This window comes from Ceratotherium simum, chromosome 19 (assembly GCF_057802395.1).
Source record: "Ceratotherium simum simum isolate JZ-2026a chromosome 19, ASM5780239v1, whole genome shotgun sequence".
NCBI lineage: Eukaryota > Metazoa > Chordata > Mammalia > Perissodactyla > Rhinocerotidae > Ceratotherium > Ceratotherium simum.
The window spans coordinates 39596422-39623699 of NC_141918.1; the positions used below are offsets into that span (position 1 = coordinate 39596422).

General features: G+C 41.3%; 1 protein-coding gene across 1 annotated transcript; it reads right to left on the reverse strand.

The window, feature by feature from the left end:
- Window positions 1-959: 959 nt before the first annotated feature.
- LOC147914536 (uncharacterized) lies at window positions 960-26052 on the reverse strand. Its single transcript, XM_087444035.1, has 3 exons — window positions 25746-26052; window positions 1905-2060; window positions 960-1511 (listed from the first exon to the last, which is right to left on the reverse strand). The coding sequence occupies exons 1-3, from the start codon at window positions 25853-25855 to the stop codon at window positions 1466-1468; spliced, it is 312 nt and encodes a 103-aa protein (XP_087300161.1). The 5' UTR covers window positions 25856-26052; the 3' UTR covers window positions 960-1465.
- Between the last annotated feature and the right edge of the window lie 1226 nt (window positions 26053-27278).

Here is a 27278-nt window from a genome sequence, read left to right on the forward strand (position 1 = left end):
ATCCAGACACATTCTTTTGCATAAGGATGCACTGGATGTAGAGGGATGAATTTCTGGTCTCAGAAACAGTCCTGTTGTACTTTTCATAGTACCCTAATTTCCCACTGATTTTTTACAGCCCAGGATAAAGATGTAAAAAACTATGGGGAATTTTTATACATATTGAGGGAGTTTACAGAGATAAGGAGTATTTATAACACATCGAAACAGACACATTCATTTTAACACGCTAATTTATTTATTTATTTTTTTGCCTCCTTTTCAGTTTTTATTTATTTATTTATTTATTTATTTATTTATTTTTAATTTTTTGTTTATTGCAGTAACATTGGTTTATGACATTGTAAAAATTTAAGGTGTACATCATTGTACTTCTATTTCTGCATAGATTACATCATGATCACCACCAAACTACTAATTACAACCCATCACCACACACATGTACCGAATTATCCCTTTCACCCTCCTCCCTCCCCACTTCCCCTCTGGTAACCACCAATCCAATCTCTGTCCCTATGTGTTCGTTTATTGTTGTTATTATCTACTACTTAATGAAGGAAATCATACGGTATTTGACCTTCTCCCTCTGACTTATTTCACTTTGCATTATACCCTCAATGTCCATCCATCTTGTCACAAATGGCTGGATTTCATCGTTTCTTATGGCTGAGTAGTATTCCATTGTGTATATATACCACAGCTTCTTTATCCATTCGTCCCTTGATGGGCACTTAGGTTGCTTCCAAGTCTTGGCTATTGTGAATAACGCTGCAATGAACACAGGGGTGCATGTACCTTTACAAATTGGTGTTTTCAAGTTCTTTGGATAAATACCCAACAGTGGAATAGCTGGATCATATGGTAGTTCTATGCTTGATTTTTTGAGGAATCTCCATACTGTTTTCCATAGTGGCTGCACCAGTTTGCACTCCCACCAGCAGTGTATGAGAGTTCCCTTCTCTCCACATCCTCTCCAACACATGTTGTTTCCTGTCTTGTTAATTATAGCCATTCTGACGGGCGTCAGGTGATATCTCATTGTAGTTTTGATTTGCATTTCCCTGATAGTTAGTGATTTTGAACATCTTTTCATGTGTCTGTTGGCCATCTGTATATCTTCTTTGGAGAAATGTCTGTTCAGGTCTTTTGCCCATTTTTTAATTGGGTTGGTAGTTTTTTTGTTGTTGAGATGCATGAGTTCTTTATATATTTTGGAGATTAAGCCCTGATCAGAAGTATGGTTTGCAAATATCTTCTCCCAATTGTTAGGTTGTCTTTTCGTTTTGTTGATGGTTTCCTTTGCTGTAAGATGCTAATTTAATTGTCCCCTTGTGATAAGGGGGGCAACTTGTTTCACAGAGTTGCCATTGCCATCCCATTTCTAAAAGTGCATCTGCATCTAAAAAGGATTTGCTAATTCATGAGCCACTCTTTGTTTCCTCCCATCTTAGGTGAAGTCACTAAGCTATCTTTGTATCTTCATCATCATTTCCAAAGAACACACTGAGCAGCTATAAACAGAACATGAGGGAAAGTCAAACCCACACAACTTGTAGGAAAATTGGATTAAACATCAGTCTATAACCAAAAGTGACCACAGTGAAAATTAGTTAAACAGAAATATTTCTGTTGCCTTTGGCATTATTCTGCTGCTTAGAGAACAAATGTTTCAGATAATAGCACTTGACTCCTAAAGTGAGATGGTAATTGATACATTTTCTCCGTAAAGAAATGGCTGGTTATGGACAGGAAGAAGACCCACACTTTCTAGCTTGCCTGTGAAAATGATTTGGTGTAACTTGCAACTCGAGATGAGAATTCTTCTAGAACAGAGTTCTCTCTCACTTCACATTTGTTTCCCTGCCCACCCTCATTCCAACACCTGTTAGTCGTAAACAACTCACTTGACAATACAGACTCTTCTTTCTCTGAGCACTTTCAATTGTCCTCTGAGTACCTCCAGTCTGTCCATTTGGGCCACAATAATTTGCAGAACAAGGTACCTCAAAGGTAGATCAAACACAAAATGAAATCTTTCTGATCTCTTTCTGGCCTCCTCCCTGGAAAAAGAATAGAAGTTGCTTGTTAGTAAGACTTTGAACTTTTGCATGTTCTCACCTTGAGTTTTGAAGAGTTGTTCTGCAGCAAGTTGCTTTGATGTTTATTTTATCGACATACTTGTATTGAATTCTTGGCTTCAACTGGTGATGTGACTTTATTAGGTTTTTGTTCCTCTAAGGCTGTATTTTATTCGTATAATGTGATGTTGTTTGTGTTTGATCTAATCTCTGTGGGAATAGGTTTTGTATGGAGTTTTTTAAGTTTATCTAAAAGAAGGTAACTAAATAATGAACTAATTTTCTCTCCTATTTCAGTGTAGCTAAACTTACTGGTAGCCAAAGAAAGTGAGGTCAGAACACAACTGTACTTTGTATTTAAAGATAGAAAAGAGGGAAAAAGCACTTAGTCATATCAAAAATAGAACTTGGATAATCAAGTTCTTTATGTGGGCCTTTTGAGTCCAGACAGGTGAATATGTAAATTATCCAAGGTAGGACATGACTGGTGAGTGTGGATTTGAAATCAGAAGAGCTAGGCAATACGAGCTAGGTTATCAAAACCGTTATTAAAACCGATATGATATAAAAGTGCAATTAAATACATTATATCAAAACCAAATGTAATAAATATTCAAACCTCATCATTCCTACTTAGTCTACTAAATTTTCATATTATCTACACTCTTGGGGTAATTTACTTGTATTGTATCTGTGTGGTAGAAATAATATACAATGGTGTCCTACTACACATCTCTTCCCAGCTCCATGGGCTGTAATGTGAGATTGGCAGCTTGAAACTGGTCTTGCTGGAGTATTTACACCATGGAATTTGGAAATGGTACAAATCAGGGCTTTTTTCCCCAGACCTCCAGTTGTTTCAAACATTTACCAGCACACTACTACCTAACAGCATAAGAATCTTGCTACTTCAAACTGTCAGGAGATCTGAAGTGCCTATTCTGTAGAGTTGATTGCTCTGGACACATTTTGTTTTTTGCCATTCAGTACCCTTTCCCTCTTCATCTTGTATCATTCCTTTCTCTGTGGAATTACCTCTATCTTATTCCAGAGAGATGGGCCAAAGGGTGGGAGTCCAAAGACCTCAGCCCTCCCTGGCCTCAGGGGTGGGCTCATGACTTGAGTCTGACCAATCACAGTACTCCATACCACTGGCCACAGTGAGTGGTTCAAAGTGGGACAGAGTCCTCCTTAAAAATGTAATCAATGGTTGCTGGCTGGGATTAGGAGCAGGAAATGTAGGCTTGAGGCTACCATTGGCCATCTTTCCCACGTGCAAGGATACATAGGTGGAAGCACAGCCCTGATGACATTATTTGAAATTTGCTTGAAGCCAGATGTCCCTTGAACTTCCCAGTTGCCCGAGCCAATATATTCCCTTTCTTCCATGATCAATAAGCATTTTTTATCTTGAGTAACTCTGTTTGGTAAAATTCCATATAATATGACATTCATATGTAGAGCATTGTTGGTTCTTCTTGGGTTACAGCGACAGAGATGCATAGAGGGGTTTGCAATATGATCCATAGTGTGACCAGATCTGTAGACCAACAAGATGTTTTTTAAAGAGGTCTTAGTGTATTTTTCAACCAGAATTTTGTGTATGTTTATGAGATTGTATTTAAAAGACTAAATATTGTATTTGCTTGACACTTTGAAATTCATGAAAGATAAGGGCAATGCAATGTCTATCATTACATCCCCAGGACTTATGCCAGGATCATGTGGAATACAGTAAAAAATTGCTCAGGAAATCTTTGTTGAGAGAAGGGTTGTCTCCTGAAGACCATGCATTCAGCCATACCATGACGATGATTCAGCAGTTTTATGCAATACCCCACAGCTTTCTTTGTGAGAAAGGCATATGGACAACACTGTTTGATGTGAGGCAGAGTAAGCAGATTCAATAAATAAAATTCTAGCTTATCAGCGTGCTGTTTGACCTTGAGAGTTGAAATTGTTCCCATATAAACCAGATTTCCCATTTCTAAGTCTCTGGGCTCAAGGGAACCAAGCAAGAGAAATACCCTACCCTGCTTTATAACAAGCAAAAAAAAAAAAGGTTAATCCATTGGCTATTTGCAAAGTAATTTAAAGCTAAAACTAAGCTTTCGAAGTTCTAAAAATATTTTTCTAATATATCGCATATCCACTCACAGGAACATCCAACAAAAATGCCTTAGTCAAAACAAGAGCAGTGTCCTCATCTCAGCTGGAATCTGTTGTTGGGGGAACACTTATCTCCCCTTTCACATTTCCGTAGAGATGAACGAGCAGTACTGGGGTGAATACTTGATCTTCTCTCTGCCTCTTTATTCATTCTTCCTCATTGGAATAAAGACAGATCTGCCTGGCAAGACAGAGAATAATCTGACATACACTTACCAAGCTGACCAGGATGGAGATGAGGCATGGCATAGAAAGGTGGACAACACACCGGTCTCTCTTTTAGCTGGCCCTCTCTGTTCTGCCAGACACTGGGTTATCAAACAGTCGTGATTCTCTGTATGGTTTGTTGAAATTGTGTTCTGCAGAAACAGCTCTCCCTATAGGTAAGGAAGAAGGCCCAGATTGGGAGGAAAGGAGGAAACTCTGGCCTTCATTTAAGCCTAAAATCCACCATCTAACATTGTTTATCAAGGCCTGCCAAGCCACAAGGCTGAAACACAAGGTGCATTCAACTTCCTTTTGCTTGCATTCAATCGGCTAAGAATCGAGAAATAGTGTCAGTGAGTGATTAGCACCCCAGGTACCAACATAGGGCATATTGGCAAGGGAAACTTACACCTAGACAGAGAAAGTAGCAGTTGGAAGGCAAAGAACCATATGCGGAGCCCAGCATCTTGGAGTGCCTCCTGAAGCTGGTGCCCTTGGGGTTTTGGCAGCTAATTGGCATGGCCCCACAAGCTTAATGTTTGGGTATTAATTACAGCTTTACCTGGTAACTTAAAGCACAGGGCCCAGTTTGTGTTTAGAAAGAAAAGGATTCATTTTGGAGTCAAGATAGGCTTTCTAGAACATAAAACTGAGTGAGAAGAAATGTTCCTGTATGTAAAGAGATCCATTCCTGCATTTGAGAGAGAGTCTTTCTGGGAGCTTAGACCGGAGTGGTAGCTTCCCTTCTTTAGGGACCTCGGAGGACAAAGTCCCCAGTGGATCTTGGTAAGGCTTGTCTCAGGGCTGTCAGAACCTCTGAAGACAGGTGTGAATAGAAAGAGCAATTCTTGATAAAATTCTTTTTAAAATTCATTTGTCATCCAGCAGTACAGCTATAAAACAGCTGATATCTATATAGGCAAGAGATAATCAAAGTGGTGGTGTTGTAGTTGTTGGGACTGCTATGTGGGACTTTTGCATTCCACTGCGAGGACCAAATTCTGTCTCATTTCACTTTACTTTGAACTATAACCAGGGAGGAAGATGACATTTTGAGGGAGTAGGCTGAAATGGCTTGACCACAGGCATCTAGAATCATCTCTACCATGTTGCTTCAATTTGGCTCTGAATTAATTATGTAAGCCTTGAACACGATTGTAAAATTCCTGTGGTCAGGAAAAGTGCATTCTATTAATAAATAGATAAAGAAGAAATGACCCTTTATGGTAGAGGGTACACAGCAACTGTTTGAGCTGAAGTAGTGAAAAATCCCAGGGGCGCCATTACCTCCCAAAGTCCCAAGAAGACCTTTTGAAAGCCTGTGCTGAACAACTCTATCTCTAGGAAGTGGTTTTGTTCAGACTCAAGGAGAAAGAAGATTAATATAAAAATTAGGTTGGATCTTAAACAGAATCAAAGAGAAAAATGAGAAGAAAATTAAAATTTCCTTAAGTGAAAAGTTGAAATCTCAGAGGCCAGGCTATCAAGATAGGATAGGAAAATAGAGGTAAACTCTTTGCTAGATGAGTCTAAAGATAAAACGAGGAAAGAGAAGGAGCTTTTAGTTGATACTCGATTAAGGAGATTGCAAGTATCTTTACACCCTGTGCCCATTTATAGGTCTACCCACATACCTCTTCCACAGACCTCCTTGTTATCAGTCTTCCAATCCTGCTGCTTGAAATTCCCTGACAATCTAGACAAATCAGAAGCCACCAACATGAATATCAGTGTAGAACTGAAATTCTGGCCATCTCTCCTTCTGGCCAAAATGAAGCACCAGGTACACTGCTTGAAATTCTGCTCACCAAGATGATTTTCTAACCATCCCATCGTGGGTCTGTAGTGCTGCAGCCACCACTTTGGATATAGCCAGAGTATCATGCAGAATCATGTGTACACCAGGCCTAGATTTTTTCTTCCTCAGGTTTTTGGTCATAGGGCACTCTATGAGGCCATGGGTGAAGGTTGAGATTGAGAAATCTATGTAGCAGGAGTAGAGACCACGGACACCCAGGTTAGTTGATCATGCAAATTAATTGTCAGGACCTCCTTGAGCCCAGTCTCCTATACAACACTTTCATTAGATGATGGAGTGCTGGTATCTGTGTCAAACTTTATGGCTTGGTGGGCCAGAAAAAGTCCAGTTAATGATAGGCAACTCAGGTCTCATAGTAATTTAGTGGTCCATGGTCAAGTATTCAGTTTCTACTAGTGCCCAGGGGTAAGCCAAGAACTGTTTTTCAAGAGAAAAATAGATATCTGCAGAAGATATCATAACTTTGCTACAAATCTTAAAGATCTGCCCTGTTAATTCACCTATAAGGGCCTACCAAAACTCCTAAAACATCCCTGTCTGCTACAAACACTTTGAACACCATCAGATCTGCTGGGTCATGTAGAACTCTTGAATTTTTGTGGGATTTATTCCCTACTCTTTGTCATATATTTACCTTACCAAGTACGTTTAAAGCAATTGCTACAGCCTGTTCACCAAGTGCTATCAGCTTAATATCATTATTGTAATGGACCTGCATGATGTCCTGTAGAAAAAAGCATTGATCAAGATCTCTATGGACCAGATTTTGACTTAGGGCTAGAGAGTCAATATGCCTAGAGGTAAGACAGTGAAAGTATACTGCTAGCCTTGCCAGTTGAAAGCAAACTGCTCTGATGGTCTTTACTAATAGGTATAGAGGGAGAAGCATTCACCAGATCAACAGCTGCATACCAGATGTCAGGGGATATGTTGATTTCCTCTAGCAATGAAGCCACATCTGGAACGGCAACTATAATTTGAGTCACCATCTGACTAAGTTTACGATATAATCACCCATCATTCTCTATGATCCATCTGCCTTGTTCATCAGCCAAACTGCAAATGAAGATTTGGTAGAAATCACCACCTGAATCTTCCGAATCCTTGATGGTGGCACTAATCTCTGTAGTCTCTGTAAGAGTAGTATTACTGTTGGTTTACTAATTTGGTAGGTAGAGGTAGTTTTGATGGCATCCATCTGCCCTCTCCTACCGTAACAGCTCTCACTTCACTGGTCACACAATCAATTTTGGGCTTCTGCCAGTTGCTGAGTGAGTCTATCCCAAGAAAGAGATCTAGAATTGGCGAATTAGTCACAGGGGGTGTTCAGGAACTCACTGGATCGACATGAGCCAAAAGTTCATTTATCACTTGACATCATTTAACCCTACTCTGACTGGTGGACCACAGTAGCATTTTTTGTCTCCAGAAAATAGTGTCAGTTTCAGAGCCAGAGTCACAACGTCTGATCATTCTCCTCTCCCTATTGCACAGTCACCCTGATAAATGGCCACAGATCCATTTTGGGAAGGCTAGGAGGAATATTATAGTATAAACTTTGCCTGTGTCACAGAGGTTTCCCTCTAGGGAATTCAGCATTCAAGGATCCTTCCTTTAGGGGATCCGTCATTCAAAGGGCTCTGTATCTGTCAAGAGGATCAAGTCTGGGAGTTGGTTGAGAGACTGCGACTCTCCATTCTCTGTGATGATTCAAGTCAGACTTCTGTTTATCAGACCTAAAGCTTTTCTGCTTATGAAAATCAAATAAGACTTTAGTAGGATGCCCATCTACTTCCATCCTAGGGACTCCACAGTCAGTTGCCAACACGAAAGATTTCTGCAGGTCAGACCATCCTGATGACTACTTCAGCTCAGCTGTCCGTTATAGTCACCATGCCCACCTTGTCTTTGGCAATTAAGGGCATTTGAAAAGCAGATTTTGAATGCTGTTATCCCAATCACTGCAAAAAGAAGGACCATTGCCATGGACCTTGGCCCCATCCGGGTGTGCTTACTGTAGGAGGACAGAAAGCAGAGGAGCACCCCGTGCTTGGATCCAGAAGTGAAGGAGAGAGGAGAAATTCCCCGCACCTGAACACAGGGAGTGAAAGAAGATGAATAGGTGGAGCCTGAATCTTGCTTCTGGGGCCCAGTTCCTCTCCCACCAGCAGACTAGGCTCAGACTCAATAGATGTCAAGTTCTAGCCAGATTGTCCCCTCCTTCTCCCTTGAGGAAGGAGAGAATAATATGGAAGGAGGCAAAATTTCCAATCCTAGAGCTTATCCTAGTGAGAAAAGGAGACAAATCTTTTCCTATGTAGAAACAAGACTCCTACTAAGAGTCTCGATGAAAGAATAGGATTGGGATTGGCTGAAAGACAGGGTCCAAGTGTTTGTCACAGGAGAAACAAGAGTCAAGAGCACAAAGGCAGGACAGGGTGGCAAATCCAGGCAGGCTCTTGTCGCACCAAGTGACCTGCACTTTACTAGAGCTCCCGTCCCTGGAGGCAACTAGGCGACAGTCAGGCCCCAAAGCCTGACTTGTGATACAAAGTGTGCAAATGTGGACGTCTTCAGGCAAGGGAAGGTTCAAATGGTACATGGGGTCAGCATCAGAACTTACAGTATTTAGGGCAACAGAAGTAATTCCAAAGCAATCCCCAGTCCATAAATTTCCCAAGGGCCTCCAATCCTTATTAGCTAAAAATTAAACAGCTATTCCCCAATCACCCCAACCCCCTAAAAATGTGGCCCTTTAGGCAAGTTTGTCCTGAAGTTGGTGTTGTGTAAAAATACGTCACTTAGGGAACAATGAGTCTCCGATAATTCTCTGCGAAGCTACAGTGCTTCTGCAGGAGCTGTTCATGTGGTATTAAAAATCACCCGAGACTTTAATTTGCATTTCCTTTACATACTTCCCAGAAATAAAAAAAACTGCAGGAAACATATTTCCTGGTACCAAACCACAAATTCCAGTCCAGTTCAAGAAGCTGATATAATAGGACCCCTGCTTTCCGACTGATGCAAAACCAGCGGGGCCTCTGCTTTGAAAAGGTGGCTAAGAATAAAGCAGGCACGGCAAATAACAGTTCTGGGCGGGAAAGAAACCAGCCAAACTCTTGCCAAAAATTATTGTATTAAATGCTAAATCCTACTGTAAAGTGGCAACAATAATTTAGTCTTTTTTTTTTTTTAATAATTTTATTTATTTATTTATTTTTCCCCAAAGCCCCAGTAGATAGTTGTATGTCGTAGTTGCACATCCTTCTAGTTGCTGTATGTGGGATGTGGCCTCAGCATGGCCGGAGAAGCGGTGTGTCGGTGTGCGCCCAGGGTCCGAACCCAAGCCGCCAGCAGCGGAGCGCGTGCACTTAACCGCTAAGCCACGGGGCCGGCCCTAATTTAGTCTTTTCGAATCCTTCCCTTTGTAAGTAGAGCCTCCCGCTATTTTCTGAGAGGCGGAAGCACTTCTGTTTGCAGGATGATTTTTTTGACAAGAGTCATAATTTAAAACTGGCATCAAAACCCAGCCAATCTGAAGCTAGGGAGAAAAAAGTAACACTGGTTATTTTGTCTAAAAATGAGCCAATCAAAATTTTTGGTAGATCAATGCCACATTTGCCTGAGAACAGATTTAGGAAATCTGATTGCATGAATACCTCCTATCTTTTGACTTTTCACCTGCCTCTGTAAGTGCGTGGTTGGATGGTGGTGGCAATTATTTAGAATGTCACCAGGGGCTGTTTCCACCAAGAGCAGCCCAGTTAAGTCAAGCAGTATTTCCACGGTGTTCTTTTTTGTAGTGACAAATGGACCCCAGGTCGATGAAATTCCCGGGAAGATGAGGCACTTAACGGGGAGCTCCACATGACTGGCCATGTCCAGGCGGAGACTTGCCCAGGAGGATGTGGAAAAGGTCCTTGTATGAGGAGAGAAAGTTGGGGGTGGAGATGGTGGGGGCGGGGGAGGTGAGATGTGTTTTTAAAACATTCTGGAAATCCAAATAGATTGGCTTGGAAGATCCTTCAGGAATACCCAAAGTAATGTCATCTACTCCTCACTGTGGAATACTTTAAAATGACTGATAAAACGAAAATTAACTATCTTCCCTTTGACATATTTTCAAAGCCTTCAGTAATGAGAACAGTTGCTCCTTTATCAATTTCCCATGCTTACAGGAAAATTTATGCCATTAGCATAGGAATTGTGGAATCTAAGTCACCAAGCATTTTAATGTAAAGATGACATTTAGTTTTGAGAGTTAATTTTGAATGGGTGCTCAGTCTTCCTAAAACACACCCTAATGATCAGACATCTTCCTGTGCTGATCATATCTTTGTGAAGGTTGTAGCCTTATGGGAACACACACCAGCTGTTTAAACTTAGGCATTTTAAGAGAAAAAATAATTGATTACTAAGGAAGAAAGAGTTAAGGTTTGGGATGGGAATCCAGAAAGAAATATCTACACCTGAAAGAAAAGGTGAGAAATAAAATACATCCTGGAAAAACTTATGGCCATAGCACCTAGGATTCTTCTATGAAGCCACTGTCTTTGTTTTCTCTTTCTCCTTTATTACATAGCTCCATATGCCCTAATTATATATCATACAGTTTATTTAACATTCTATTCTAATTTTTTTTTATTTTTTCTTTCAACAAAGACCATTGGAAAAAAATATTTTTAAAAATAAAATATTTGCATATACACAAATGATACAATTTGTGTTTTCACATTCCTCATGAAGATCATAAAAATAGCTTTTGGGTGATGAACTTCCGTAGTCTTTGTTCCCTGCATCCAGAGAGTCGAGAACAGTGCTGATTTTAATCTGCACTGCCCAGAAAGCAGACCCTGAGACAAAGGCTTTAAATTCAACTAATTTGCTGGTGAAGAAAATTCCAGAAAAGCAAAGGTGAGGGAGAGGATTTCTGAGTGCAAATGTTTGCTCCATCTCATGAGAGTATCCATCCTCTACTAAGCACAGAAACTGCATCTCAAAACAATCCTCTGGGGGCGCTGGCCTAGTGGCATAGCGGTTAAGTGTGCATGCTCCACTTTGGTGGCCCGGGATTTGCACATTCAGATCCCAGATGCGCACTGATGCACCACTTGTCAAGCCATGCTGTGGTGGCATCCCATATAAAATAGAGGAAGTTGGGCACAGATGTTAGCCCAGGGCCAATCTTCCTCAGCTAAAAGAGGAGGATTGGGATCGGATGTTAGCTCAGGGCTAATCATCCTCACAGAAAAAGAAAAACAAACAAAAAACAATCCTCTGGGGGAAGAAGAGAGGATTCCTCTATGGCCCCCATCTCCCACTGGTCTCCCTTGAGTTTCTGAGCTCTGTACGCATAGGTGCTGCACAAGGACCCCCAGAGTCCCACACCTTGTGGTCAACAGAAAAGCAGTGAGCAGCTCTGTGTGGGCTAGTTGCACCCAGAGGAAGTTGGTAAGAGCTCACGCAGAGACAGGTGAGGAAGGCAGGATCGGAAGTGGCACATAAGTGGAGTATGATACAGTTACTGTATAAATATTTGCCAAAGGATGTAGTTTTATTAAATAGTCTCAGTCATTGATTGAAGAGTAGAAAATCAGCAGTAACTCGTCATCATAATCATCTGTAGTTTAGTGAAGAAAAGACACAAGTTCTGTTATAAAAGAGCTTGTTTCATGGAAGAATTTTAATATTTGCTGATTTTTGAAATAGTCTTCCAATTATCAGCTTAGTGTAACTAGAACTTATTAACTGGTGGCCTGCAGAAATGTGACAAAAAGTCACAGAGGATGCACCTGCCCCTCCACTGGACTAAAGAAAATTGCTCGTAAAAGCATGGAACAAATCATATATTTCCATGAGCATCATCAGCAACGAGTACCCCCTAAGTTAACTCATGTGCTTCTTCAAATTTGCCACTCTCTTACCTCCAAGGCTTGTCATGTACTGATCCTTCCATATCCCCTCACCCTTTTGTTACTACTACTCATCCTTCAAAGCTAAACTGAGAAATCACTACTATCAAAAAGCCTTCACATTCTCTCTCTCCCTCCTTTCCCACTTCCCTTCCATCTTCCCTTTCTCCTTCCCTCCCTCCCTTATCCCTCTAACCAATTTGTGCTAGGTGCTTTCACATTACTCACTTTGACTGCTATGGTTGTGTCTATCACATTCTATTGTAACTGTGACTGTCTATTTCCCCACTAGATTGTCAGCTCTTTCAGAGTGGAGACCGAGACATTTATCTTCCTAGGACTTGACACATAGCAGGCATCCAAAAAATTGCAGCTGAATGAAAGAATGAATAAGTTGCTAATGGAATGGTAGAGAAAATTGCAAAGGATTTTGGGAAGAGAGAGACAGCTGATGGTTATAGTGGGCTGAGTCAGGGAAATATGGGAGGCGCTGGAGGCAGAAGGAAAATGAGATTCATGGACCTAGAGAGAAGGAAATGATGTTCCAGTGGGGTCATGGCCATAAGGCAGAAACGCACTTAACTTACTGCAAAGCAGTGAATTCCCCAGTTTGGCTACAGCAGAAAAATCTAGAGCAGCACATAGGGTATAACGCTAGAGAGGAAAGTCAGAGTCAGATTGCAGAGAGCACAAAATGCCAGGCTAAGCTGCTTCAACTTTGTCACCAATTTTAGTCTCTCAAAATATTTTGAGCAGAAGGCAACGTAACCAAGTGGATTTCAAAAATGGCTGGTAGAAACAAATTACACATAGAAGAAAAAGAAAAGCAATTATTTTTGTCAATCTGTGAGCCAAAGATGTAAGATGAAGTTTGGCTTAGGAAAAAATATTTGGGAGGGATTTAAAGATTATTTACAAATGCACTGATTTCCTATCCCTAGCTTAGGGTTAACATTCCCCAGGATGTGACCTGAACTCCACATTCTAGTCTAATCTCTTCAACTCCTGCCAAACTGAACCATTAGCTGTCTTCACACATGACCTCTATTGCTCGTCTCTGAGAAAATTTGGCGCCTGGAATACTCCCCTCCACCCATTTCCTCTGGTCCAAATCTGACCTGCACTTCAACTCTCTCTTCAAATGCTACCTCATCCAATAGAAGGTGAAGGTAAGAAGGTCATTCCCAAGTGACACGTCACTTCCCCTCCAGCCTACTGGAGACAAGCTCTCCCCATCTCAGGTGTCTGCTTATAGGTACAGGGGTCACATCTCATGACATCTGTCTTGGGTTTTATATACAGAGAAAGAATAAAGTGTAATGTAAACAAAAACGTGGATTTTAGTCTATTCTATGTATTCTTCAGCTACACACAATCTTACTTTCCTCATCAGCCAAATAAGGGCTGGACTGTGTCTTCTCTAAGGTGTCTCACAACTTGAACACAATGAGTGACTCGTAGTGAGAACTTTGTGTATTAGCGCAGGGAGACATATGGGGGCTAAAGGCCTGGCACCTAGAGTGACTGGCACTAGGAGACATGCAATAAATATTTCTTGACTGATAGACTAACCTCGAGACCGCTCTGATCACTTAGGTGTCTACATTTGCCTGTTTGGAGTTGGCTGGGTGCAGTACCTGGGGATCAGAGCTGATTGTTGTTATCGCAATGACTGCAGTATGTCTCCCCCAGCTTTATTGAGATACAATTGACATAGGACATAGAACACTGTGTAAGTTTAAGATGTACATGATACTTTGATATATGCATATATTGCAAAATGATTGTCACAATAAGGCTACTTAACAAATGCATCACCTCACATAGTTACTTTTTTTGTGTGTGGTGAGAACATTTAAGATCTACTCTCTTAGCAACCTCCAAGTATACAATAGAGTATTGTTAACTGTAGTCACTATAGTACTGACACAATACTTAAAGTAGAGCTTATCAAACTCAAATATGCATATGCATCACCTGGGGAATCTTGTTAAATGTTGATTGTGGTTTAGTAGGTCGGGAGTGGGGGCCTGAGATTCTGCATTTCTAACAAGCTGCCTGTGATGTGGATGCAGGTGGTTCCTGGCCCGGACTTTGAGTAGTGAGGACTTAAGCACAGTAGTATGTTGTATAGTCAGGCCCCATGATTTTCAAAGTAGGGCTCACAGTCAGACATGGGAAGGGAGAGCCCTCATGGGCTAAGGGTTAACTTTATGGGGAAATAAAGTAGAATTCTATAGACTTGAATTTTTATACTCTAATAAGTGATGCTTAGTGGTGGGGGTTCCTACTGGGAGATCTGGTTGTCTTTCTGTGATTGGTAATTATGTAAAGTGCATCACTCATTTATTCAACAACTACTAGTGAGCACTGTCTGTGCCAGGCACTGATAAAGGCGCTAGGAGTACATCTGAGCAAAACAAGTAAACAGAAAAAAACTCCCTGCTCTCAGGGAGCCTACAGTGTACTAAGGGGAAATACAATAAACACGACACACACATAGTTGGAATTCCTACACTTTTAGTAAAACACTTTTTATTGTATATCAGTGTTTTCTTAAGCTGGTTATTGTTTTCAATGCTGCTATTCTTGCTTTTTAATTGTAAATTGATATTAGCTTTAGCTGTAATTATCAGTTTAATTGTGGCCTGTTGGTGAACCCAATGGTGGGTGGTTATACATGTTTGCACCAGTAGTATTTTAGGCCTCTACATTCCCATTAGCTATACTCTCAGACATACAGGCATTTTGAGATTCAATTATGAATCATCCACATCCCAATTCCACCTATCAGCTTAGTGCGACTAGAACTGATTAACTGGTGACCTGCAGCAATGTGACAAAAAGTCACAGATAATGGACCTGTCCCTCAATTGGACTAAAGAAAAGTTGCTCGTAAAAGCATGCAGCAGATCATACATTTCTAAGAGCATCATCAGCAATAAGCCTAAAGCAGGTTTACCTATTCTCTTGTCAAATTCTGCTTGTTAGGTGACATTTAACTGCGATCACCAAGTCCTTTTTCCACAAAAGGAAGAAAACGGGTCATAATTCTGCATGTTCACTGAATCCTGATTGAGGAGAATCATTTGGAGTTTGAAATTTATGAGGATGCTGCCATAATCAAAGATTTCTACCACCTGGAGTTTTACAATTACTATCCTATGCAAACGTCATGACTTTTCTCTTTGGCTGATGATTGCACGAGCCGTGTGCCTCCTGAGTTTCTGCGTCTCTCCTCTCTCTCTCATCATCAGGAGAGCTTATGGGTTGAATTTTCTCCTTGCAGACTAGAGCAGGGTTTCTGTCCAAGTTTGGACTTTTCAAGATGTTGGATGTTTCCCCCACTTTGGGCTCAGTCTAAACAGAAAAGTGAGAGAGGTTGCTCTGAGAGTAGTTTGGAAGTCAGACTGACAAGTGTCACCTCTTTGTTCAAATATTCTACAATAAGCACATACTATTTTTGTAAATTTAAAAGTATTTTTAAAATAAAATAAATGATTTGTTGAGGACAATTGAATAAGTATGGTCACTCTTCATTATGAAATGAAGTGAGGAGAGATTTTTTAAAAATGTTTGCTTCTTTTTTAGCTAAAGGAGGAGACAGTAAGTCATTTTTTTATATTTCAGAAATTAAGTATCCGTTACCCGGGAAGAGGGAATAACTGGATCTTTTTACTCTCTGTGACTTAGAAAAGGTCCCCTCTCCCCTTGGAGCTCTGGGAAATGATACGAGAATTTGCATGCTTCTGGAAGGGAAAGCCCAGTTCCAAACCCCTTTCCTAAAACCCTAAGGTATTTTCTAACTGATAGAGTGGATCAGAATGGCTCACACCAAAGTCTGCTGGTCAGAGAGGACACCACAGACCCCAAAGGGGGATTCACCTGCAGCAGCAGGGACAGTGGCCTGTGGCTCGTCTCCACACAGGGCCCATGGGAGTGTGAGAGAGCAAGGGTCTGGCAGAGCACATGCCTGTGGCTGCAAAACCCCCACACCTGGCCAATCTGCCAGCACCCCGCTTGATACAAAGGCAGAACTCACTTCTCTGAACCGAACTGGCCCGCACATTTCTAGATGGATCCAATGGAGGAGGAGAGCTCAAAAGAAAGATGCTATACTCTGCTAAAATTTAGCCATTCATAGGAAAAATATAACCATATTTGTACCCTAAGCTGGTGCAATGAGTTTAGTGGCACTTTTCCTTGTGTTCCCTGCAGGCAAGGTGAGGAGGCAATATTCCCTCAACCACGTTCTATGCAAAGATTCGGAGCCTGGATGTTTGTGGATAATGCTCTGAATAAAGCTTTAGCAGCAAGTTCATCTCTTGTGTTGACTGCACTGCACATTACAGCTGTGAGTCTGTACGGCCTGCTACCTGGGAAAAATACTGAGGAGACCCACGGGCAGCAGAGTAAGTGATGACAAAAGAATGTGGCAAATGAGCAAAGTCTGGGTGCCTCTGAGTGTCATGGACCCTCTGACTGAGAGGAGGGTAAGCCCAGGCGAGCCCCATCCGGGAAGGCCGGTAGCGCGCAGTTTAGGCATCCACTCCCTGGGACTTGTCTGGAGGCAAGAGGGGGGATGTGGCTCCTGCTCATACAAAAGCCCTTACTCCGGAGAGAAAGGGAGGTCTTCTGAAGCTTCTGGGAAGATTCCACCTGCCCTTAAGAGCCTTCCCAGGTCAGGTTCTGCAGTGTCTGACAAGACACCATAGACCTTCATTCCTTTGCAACATGCCTCCCAAGGCTCCATTTAAAGGATTGGAATGAAAACTCCTTAAAGAACACGTGAGCAAGAGTGAGAGGGGAGGTGTCAGGAACAAAGAAGTCAAATTATGCCTTCATCTCCATTTTGCTTAAGGTGGCTGTATTAGTTTCCTAGGGCTACCAGAACAAAGTACCCCACCTGAGTAGCTGAAAACAACAGAAATGTATTCTCTCGAAGTTCTAGAGGCTAGAAGTCCAAAACCAAGGTGTTAACGGGGTCATGCCCTCTCTGAAGTTTTAGGGAAGATCCTTCCCTGCCTCTGCCTAGCTTCTGGTGGTCATCAGCAATCCTTGGTGCTCCTTGGCTTGGAGCTGCACCACTTCAATCTCTGTCCCTGTTTTACATGGTGCTCTTCCCTCTGTGTCTGTGTCTGTGTCTCTGTTTTCTCTCTTAATAAGAGAGAATCCACCAGTCATTGGATTAGTGTCCACTCTAGTCTAGTACGATCTTATCTTAACAAATTACATCTGCAAAGACTCTACTTCCAAATAAGGTCTGAGATTCTGGGCGAACATGAATTTGTTGGAACACTATTCAACCTAGTACAGTGGCTATAACTCTTTTGGCTCTATTTGCTACACCTAATATTCTAGATATGAAAAATTATCAAGGTAAAAGGAGGATTTCTTGCAACTTGGGTTGGTAGACAGCAGATAGGAGATTTTTGATTTATTTTAAAAATATGCCTTTTCACTAGATGGGGTCATTCAAGGTCAAAGATTATATCTTGTATGAGCTTCAAACAAGCTGTTGCCAACATTCCCAGTATAGGGAGGAACATAGTTATAAACAGATCTGCCCCTGCAAATCTGCCTTTGGATGTTCCTTTCAGCAAGTTCTCTCTATAATATCATGATTTGAATCTGTCTCCCATCCCCAACCACAACCTCCTTGTGGACAATACCTTCTTGGACTCTGGGAAATTAAAAGGAGCAAATTCATACAAAATTATTGCTGACCCCTTTCTGTGGGCTCCTGAAAGGAATACTCTTTCTAAACATTTAGATCTGTATGAAGAAAGAATCCAGAAAAAATAACAAATACTAATTAATATATTAATAATAGAAAGCATTATCTCATCAAAGTGTAGAGAACTCTCACACACTCGTTGTCTGTGTTGCAGATATACAACCTGAAAAAAATGCGTCATAAACTACAAAACTATTCAATCAATAATAAGGAGAGAGAAATAGAGGACGTGTGCTTCCAAAAAAGAGAAAATGAAAACCAAGTGAAGCAAAGATATATTTTCTAAACAAACATTTTTTTTTTTTGGTGAGGAAGGTCAGCCCTGAGCTAACATCCATGCCAATCCTCCTCTTTTTGCTGAAGAAGACCAGCCCTGAGCTAACATCTATTGCCAATTCTCCTCCTTTTTTTCCCCCTTTTCTCCCCAAAGCCCCAGTACATAGTTGTACATCATAGTTGCACATCCCTCTAATTGCTGTATGTGGGACACCGCCTCAGCATGGCCTGACACGCAGTGCGTCAGTGCGCACCCAGGATCTGAACCCGGGCCGCCAGTAGCGGAGCGCACGCACTCAACTGCTAAGCCATGGGGCCGGCCCCAAACATATTTTAATGTACTGTATTTATGGCTGTATTTTACAAATGCATCCTGTCTCCTTCAGTCCTTTGTTGCTTTCTCTAAGGAATCCTAACAAGGAAATATTGCATTGTCTGAACTGGATTCAGGAAGAATTTACAAAAGTTGCCTATACCCATAAGCCTCAATAGTCTTTGAAGTGATACAAATGCCCTATAATCTAAGAAAAATAGAAGCACAGAAAAGTCTGTAAGGAAATTTGCAATAAGCAAAAATGATTACTATCATCAATAGAAAACTCTGCATCATTTAGAGCACACTCTTCCAGGTTATCTTATTTAAGCCTGTCGTTGCCTTGGAGCTACTTTACAACTCTTATAAGTTGCAGATAACTGATAATAAGGCAAAATAATTGTCTATTGACAATTCTTGTCTATCAATATGCAATAAATTCTGACTAGTGGAGATTCAATTGACTTCCCTTCCTCATGATGGAAATGCATTTTGCAACCACTTGCAAATTCATTTCAATATTCCTGAGTTACAAATGTGTTTGTTCTTTGGATTCTCTTTTGAATCAGTTGTAATAGCTTTTCTAGTTCCTCATTTAACTAATGAGTTAAATAAAATCTTTGACATGTGTTCATTTTATATTCTTATGAGTCATGTTACTTCTTTGGAAAATTATCCTTTAACAGATTTATGAAACAAAATACCCTACCATTTTCAAATTGAAAAGAAGCCTTCAATTTTTACTGAAAATTGAATCTAGCCATTAGATTAAATTTAAGTGAATTTATATATTCCTATTATATATTCCTGGAATAGCACTCTCATATGAAAGCATTAATCCCTGCATAGATGGACTAACAGTTTAAGGTTATAAATTGCACTGTTTTTCCATAGTGTTCTCATTTCTGATGACTTCTGCCTGGAAAGTTTTCAGACCAGCTCTGCTCCAGAGCTAAGGAAAAACTAGGATATGCCATAGAAAATGTGAATTCATTTGGCTTGCTTTGTGAATTACTACATCAAAGCTGAGATTGACAGCAATGTAATTCTAAAAATAATTAATTGCTTGATGACAATGCAATGCTATTATATCTGAATAATAACTTCACAATTTACATGTCACAGAGTAACTGAAGGAGCAGGAGAGGGAATGTACCCTCCAGTCCAATCCTTTACATGGAGGATGGGGGGGGAGGACACACGGGATCAAAATTCTGGCTGTAGGTAACCCCTTTACCCCCACACATTCAGGCCCCAGGCAAAATTAAGAATACATTAGAGAATATGTCTTTGGTATATTTTAACTGTCAATTTCTGCCAACTTATTATGACTACCTCAACAGCCAGTATTCTCTAACCTAGTCTCTGCTGTCAATAGAAGGTTTTGAATAATTCTTTCACACTAAAACATTAACAACTTGCAACATTTTACCTTTCCCAGCAGGATCTTTATTTTAAAAGAGAATTGCAACTCACACATATATAGTCAATTGATCTTTCACAAACAGCAAAGGAAGTTTATTTAATCGAGAAAGGATAGTCCCTTCCACAAATGGTGCTGGAACAATAGGACATCCACATGCAAGAAAATGAATTCAGACCTTCAAGCTTTCACAAAAATTAACTTAAAATGGATTATAGACCTAAATGTAAAATGCAAAACTATAAAGCTCCTAAAAGATAACATAGGAGAAAATCTACATGACCTTGGGTTTGGTGATGACTTTTTAGATACCCCATCAAAAGCATAACCCATGGAACTGTTCAAAGATGAACCCTAACGTAAACTATAGACTTTAGTTAATAATAACGTATCAATATTAGTTCATCAATGATAACAAACGTACTACACTAATGCAAGATGTTAGTAATAGAGGAAACTGCAAACCGAGGTGGAGGGAGAGAGGGTATGTTTTCTCTGCAATTTTTCTGTAAACCTAAAAGTGCTGTAAAACCAAAATCTATTAAAAGAGAATTGCAGGGTGAATAAAATGTTTAAACACAAAATATCGGTAGATGTTTTGGAATAAGCAATTCCCCCAACGTCTCTTTATTCACATCAAATAGAAATGAGCATTCCTCCTGTTAGTAACGTGGCCTTCCTGAGTACTGTAGAGAAATTTTGCTTCAATCTTTCTTCTCCAGATCCATTCTTTTTGTCCCCTCCCACCCCAGACTCACTGATGGGCAAATATTAGCATTGAGTCTTAAATCCTTACACATTTTGCTGCATCCTTTGCTGTTTGCACATAAAAGTTATTATTGCTTTCATTCTGAACTCAAAAGCCAGATAAAGACAATTCCTATCCCAATAGGAACACTCACCAATCCTTGGTGTCCTCGTCATAATCAGCATTCCACTATACCACTCTTCATTCTCCACTACAGTGTTCTTTCTGGGCACTTTTTCTAGCTTTAGGTACCCAACATTTTAGGTATTGTTTTGTGTACTGCCCACCACTTGCCAACATGATTTAACTATTGAGGGCAACTATTTAAAGATACAAATAGAATTTAATTATTTTTTTATCACAGATTCAAATACTACACAAAGGTTATATTCATGTAAAGGATTGATAAGATAATTACCCCACTTTACACACATTAGGAAATTGGATATTTTAGTTTAGCTCAGAAAGTTTTAAAACCCCTATCCTTTCAAGTAGACATCTTCCTCTGGATTCTTAAATTACCTAACTTGTGTGTATTCTTGAAGATTCTCTCATAAAATTATGCAGAGAGTCGAGATTAGAATTAATAAGGGGTCTAAATGTTTAAAATATTAGGAATTTTAGATAGTTGTCACATGGTTTACCTTACTACTTGAATTAAAATAGAAATTAGAGGACTCAAATTATTCAACTGTTATCAATAGTTTATAACAGTTATAAGAAATCTATCAATACTATATCTGATGAAAGTCCTTATTTAATGACTATTATCTAGCCACTCCAATGCTAGAAATAACTTCATTAACTTTAGAAATTACTTTGTTAATGGTTCAAACACTTGTGGAAGAAATAATAAAAGACTGACAATACTCCAATAAAAAAAGTTTATCTTACCTTTGTTTCTCTAACAGAAGTGTGGAGAAAGAGAAATTACCAAAGCAAATATTTTAGCACTCAACTCTTATTTCCATTGAAAAACATATGTTTATTGAATGTGCACTAGGTGCAAGCCACTATGAGGAATACATGGATAAGGAGAACTCAATGGATAGGTTTCACAGATAATTTAATATAGTTAAAAAAAGAAATAGTGAATTGGAAGATACATCAGAAGAGAATATTCAGAGTGAAGAAAAGAGGAACAAAAGAGTAGTAAAGAAACATGGGGGATAAAAGAGAAGACACACACAATTGGAGTCACAGATGGAGGAAGAGAAAGCAGGCAGATACAACATGTAAAGGAATAATGGCTGAAAATTTTCCAAAAGTAATGAAAGACATCAACCCACAGATTCAAAGAGCCCTATAAAACCTAAGCAGGGAAATACAAGCAAATCCCATCTCAGTCGAATTATGAAAAGTAGAAGTTCATTCTAAGGGAGAAAGAAGCATTAAGTTGTCTGGAAATAATTTGGTATTTTTTGAGCAGAGCTGAGTGTCCACTTTGACCAATGTATACGTACCAGACAAATGAGAGGGAAAAACTTGAAAAATAGGATAAGGAAAAACAAACAAACAAAAAGGATACTGAATGTCAGGTTAAGGATTTCTTCAGTAGACAATGAGAAATCATTGAAGGTATTTGAGAGCCTGATTAGCCATTCTGAAGATTATTCAGAAGCAAATATACATGATAGATTAGAAGGGGAAGGAACTTAGTGAAGTAAATATATTATTGAAATAGTCTAGAAAGAAAGTCATTTTTGTGTGGTGATAGCGGTTTTTATAAGAACAAAAACCAGCTCTAGAATAACTGCACCTTACATCACTGTAGCAAACAACTAGAGAACAAAGGTAGCAGAGGACAATATTCCTGGCAAACAATATTTTAACCAACAAAAGGGAGTGGTGGAGTACCCACTGTCTGGCTGAATTTGTTTAAAAACTGGTTGTAAAAATGTCTTATAAGAAAGATCTTATAAAATTTCTGCTTCCAGTAATGGCAAACTAGGAAATTCAGATCAACCCTTCTACAGAGAATACCTAGGAAATTCTGGGAAAAAAATCTACTTGAAAACATCGCACAGCTAATGATGCAAAAAAAAATTTACAAGTCCAAGATCCTGTAGGAGAAAAAAACTAAAAGAAGTTTAGCCTGGGCTTTGGGGCTAGTTTTCCTTTAGGGCTACCTGCCATTTCCGGAAAAGATAGCTCAGAGACAGAGAAGCTGGACAGAGCTTTCTTCACGCTTATGGACCTAGGACCAGGGTCAGTAAAATTTTCCAACAAAAGGGCAAATAATAAATAATTTTGGCTTTAAGGGTCATATAGTCTCTAGCAACTACTCGGTTCTGCCATTGTAGCACAAAAGTAGCCTTAGGAAATCAGCAAATAAATAAGTATGAGTGTGTTCCAATACAATTTTATTTATAAAACTAGGTAGTAGGCTAGATTTGGCCTGTGGGTCATAGCACTAATCCCTGGTCTAGGAGTTAAAAATTGGAGTCCATAGCACTCTTAGGAAGGGAGCCCCTAGCAAGAGCCCTTGGCTTTGGGTTGGGACTCTACTAGGTGAGCCAGATGTAGAATGGCTCTCCCAGGGGCTCAAACTCTTGTTATAAATCATATGAATCCCTGAGGTGATTAAGGTGATTAGTGTTCCTAGCCCTACCAGAAGCAAATTTAAATCCTGTATGGAGTAATATAACATTATCCAGAGCCTCAAATTATGTCTATAACATTTTCCTATGCAATATTCAGCTCAAAATAAAAAATGACCAGGCATATGAGGAAATAAGACTTTATAAAAAATGAAGATAAACAACAGGCAGTAGAAACCAACTGGGGATATAGATAATGGGCTTTAAAATATTTATTTCTGGAGCCTCATATGCTCAAGAAATAAATGACAAAATTGAGACTGTTAGCAGAAAGCTGAAAATTCTAAGGAAGAACCAAATGAAAATTCTAGAATGGCTGAGGGGATTTCTGGGAAGATGGCAGCATAGGAGGACTCTGAACTCACCTCCTCTCACAGACACAACAAATTTACAACTACCCTTGTAACAATTACCCCTGAGAGAGAACTGGAAAATGGATAAAAGAAGCCCCACAGCAAGGGACAACACTGACTGAGGTTAAAGAGGCAGAAATATCTTTCTGAGAGGAAAAAGCCACACTCTAGCTGTGGCACTTCATGGCCAGGAGCAATCTTATGGTACAAAGATTTTCCTGGAGAAGTGGGGAATCTGAGTGGAAAAGCTTTGCCACAACAAGCAGCTTTTGAACTCAGCACAACTGAGATGAGTATCATAATATCTGGCTTTTCCTGGCTATTAACAACAATGGAGAATACCCACAGAAAAGCCATTGAACATAAGAAAAAGAAAAGCCTGCTCTTAAAAGGCCTATGCACCAATTCACCCATTCCAGAAAGCAACACAAAATCACAGACCTTTGGTGAAAGGAGACTCACATGATAGGCTCTGGGTGCATCTCAGGGAGGCAGGAGGCAGCTGGGACCACCTCTCCAGGGACTGAGACATTGGCAGCAGCCATTATTGTGACCTAGTACAGGTGTGCTGACACAGACACTGGCAGATGCCTTTGGAGTTCTTCCCCTGGCCTGTTAGCACAGGGCTTTGCCCTGCCCACTAAAGCATCGATTTAATCCAGCTCAGCCAGGGCAGACAGCCCACCCTAGGGACTGGTCCCACCCCACCAGCAAGCCCTTGGGCAACTTGTGGGCCTGCATAGATGGGGTGTGTGGGACCTCTGCAGCAGGGCTAGTGGATCTGCTGCAGTGAGGCAGGGTGGGCCCATGTGGCAGGTCTGTGATGATGGGTTGTGTTGGTCTGTGAGTGGGTGGAGCTTGTCAATTGTAGCAGACTTGTGCTCTTCAAACAGCCACATAGGGGATCTGCCCCACCTTCAAACACCTGAAACAATTGTGTGCTGCCACACCTAGGGCCAGCCCCACCCAGCTATACTACTGAGAGCAATTGTGAACCTCTGAGCCTAGAGACCAGCCATACTGGGGACCTACTCACTTAACAGAAAAACTGCAGCAGGAATGTGCTATTAGACCTCGCAGCCAACTGTGCTGGGGCTCCCCATGCCCAATAAGGTAACTGAAGGGACTATAGCACCCACACACAACTGAGCATTACAACCAGCCAACCAGGGAGACAGTCTAGCCTCCCTGTGCCCCTGCAGCAAGAGCAACCCCACCACAACAGAAGGACACATGTAGCCCACACAGGGGACACTCCTGGAACATTTGGAACTAGTGACAAGAGGGAAGTACATTGCTGGGCCTGATAAGGCATCTCTTACATAAGGCCACTTCTCCAGGATTGGGAGATGTAGCTGATCTACTTAATACATAGATATAAGCACAGAGGCAAAATGAGAAGACAAAGGAATATGTTCCAAGTAAGGGAACAAGACAAATCTTCAGAGAAAGAACTAAACAAAATGGAGATAAACAATCTACCTGATAAAGAGTACAAACTAATAATCATAAGGATGCTCACTGATCTTGGATGGAGAATAGATGAATATAGTCAGAACATCAACAAAGAATTGGAAACTATAATAAAAAACCAGAGAGGCGGAGTCAAGATGGCGGTGTAGGCAGACTCTGAACTCACCTCCTCCCGTGGACACAGCCAATTTACAACTACTCGTGGAAAAATTACCCCTGAGACAGAACTGAAAACTGGATGAGAGGAACTCCTGCAACAACGGACAATCCTAACTGGGGTGGAAGAGGCAGAGACTCCCTTCCGGAGAGGAAAAACGCCGCCTTCACAAGCCGCCAGCGTCACGGCCGGCCGCCGGGAGCAGCAAACAGGTACGCAGCCTCCCTGGAGGCGCGGGGCCCTGAGCCGGGGAGCGCCCCTGTTGTGGGCATTTTGTGGACCCAGCACAATCGACACCAGTGGCATAATATCTGACCTTGCCTGCTACTAAAGCATTGGGGAGCACCCCCAGAAAACCCGGTTCACAAAGAAACTAAAACTGGCTCTTAAAGGGCCCGCGCACAAACTCACCCGTTCCAGAAAGCATCCTAAAATCACCAGAAAGAAAGGTGCACACTGCTTTGGTAACAAGAGACTCACCTAATAGGCCCTGAGTGCATCTCGGTGAGGGGTGAGACCTCTCCAGGGACTGGGACATTGGCGGCAGCCATTGTTGTGGCCTGGTGTGAGCGTGCTGACACAGACGCCATTGGAGTTTTCCCTGAGACCTGTTAGCCCAGGGTCTGCTCCACCCGCTAGAGCACCGATTTAATCCAGCTCAGCCATGGCAGGCAGCCCACCCTAGAGACTGGCCCCACCTAACAACAAGCCCTCAGGCAACGTGTGGGCCTGCATAGATTGGTGACTGGATTTTCTGCAGCCTGGCAACTGAGCTGACTTGAGCGGGGCAGGGTGTGCACAAGGAGCGGGTGGAGAGTGTGGGGTGGTGGCGGAGTGTGTGGGGCTCCCGCCATGGAGAGACTGGGTCCGCTTGGGGAGGTCGGGGCGCTCACAAGGGGCAGGACTGTGTTGACTGTGTGTGTGGACCTCTGGGCGGCAGGGCTTGTCAGCTGCAGAAGACTTGTGCTTCTCAAAGACCCACATAGGAGGTTTGCCCCACCTTCCAAAGCCTGAAACAATTGGGTGCTCCTGTGCCTGAGGCCAGCCCCACCCAGCTGCAATCCTCAGAGAGCTAACAAGAGACCTAATAGGCTAGAGGTTTACAGCAATTCTAAGGCCCTGAGCCTAACAACCTGCCACACTGGGGGCCTACTCACTTAAAAGAAATACTGCAACACAAATGTGGTATTAGAACTTACAGCCAACTGTGCTGGGGCTCCCCACACCTGATAAAGAGACTGAAGGGCCCACAACAACTACAAGCAGCTGAGCATTACAACAGCTGGCCAGGAGCATAACTCAGCCTCCCTGGGCACCTATAGGGAGAGCTAACAGGCCACAATAGAAGGACACACGTAGCCCACATAGGGGCCACCCCTGGAACATTGAGAACTGAGGGAAGCACACTGGAAGCCTCCTAAGCCATCACTTACATAAGGTCACCTATCCAAGAGCAGGAGACGTAGCTGACCTACCTAATACGTAGACACAAGCACAGGGAAAGAGGCAAAATGAGGAGGCAAAAGAATACATTCCAAGTAAGGGAAGAGGACAAAACCCCAGAAAAGGAACTAAGTGAAACAGAAATGAGCAACCTACCTGACAGAGAGTTCAAACTAAGAGTGTTAAGGATGCTCACTGATCTGGGGAGAAGAATAGATGAACTCAGTGGGAATGTCAACAAAGAAATGGAAGATATAAAAAAGAACCAATCAGAAATGAAGAATACAATACTGGAAATGAAAAACTCATTAGAGGGACTCAAAAGCAGAGTAGAGGATACAGAAGAACGGATCAGTGAGCTGGAAGAAAGACTAGAAGAAATTACCCAAGGTGAACAGGTAAAAGAGAAAAGAATTAAAAAGAGTGAGGACAGTCTAAGGGACCTCTGGGACAACATCAAGCGCACTAACATCCGTGTTATAGGTGTCCCGGAAGGAGAAGAGCGAGACAAGGGGGCAGAGAATCTATTTCAAGAAATAATAGATGAAAACTTCCCTAACCTAAGGAAGG

Coding starts and splice junctions, on each gene's coding strand:
- LOC147914536 (XM_087444035.1), bottom strand. CDS start 25,855: ATGGCGTCTGTGTCAGCACGCTCACACCAGGCCACAACAATGGCTGCC. Junction 2,061..25,745: donor ATGCACTCAGGGCCTATTAG/GTGAGTCTCTTG, acceptor TTCTTTTTCCAG/GGAGGAGGCCAGAAAGAGAT. Junction 1,512..1,904: donor AGAAGAGTCTGTATTGTCAA/GTGAGTTGTTTA, acceptor TTCTGTTTATAG/CTGCTCAGTGTGTTCTTTGG.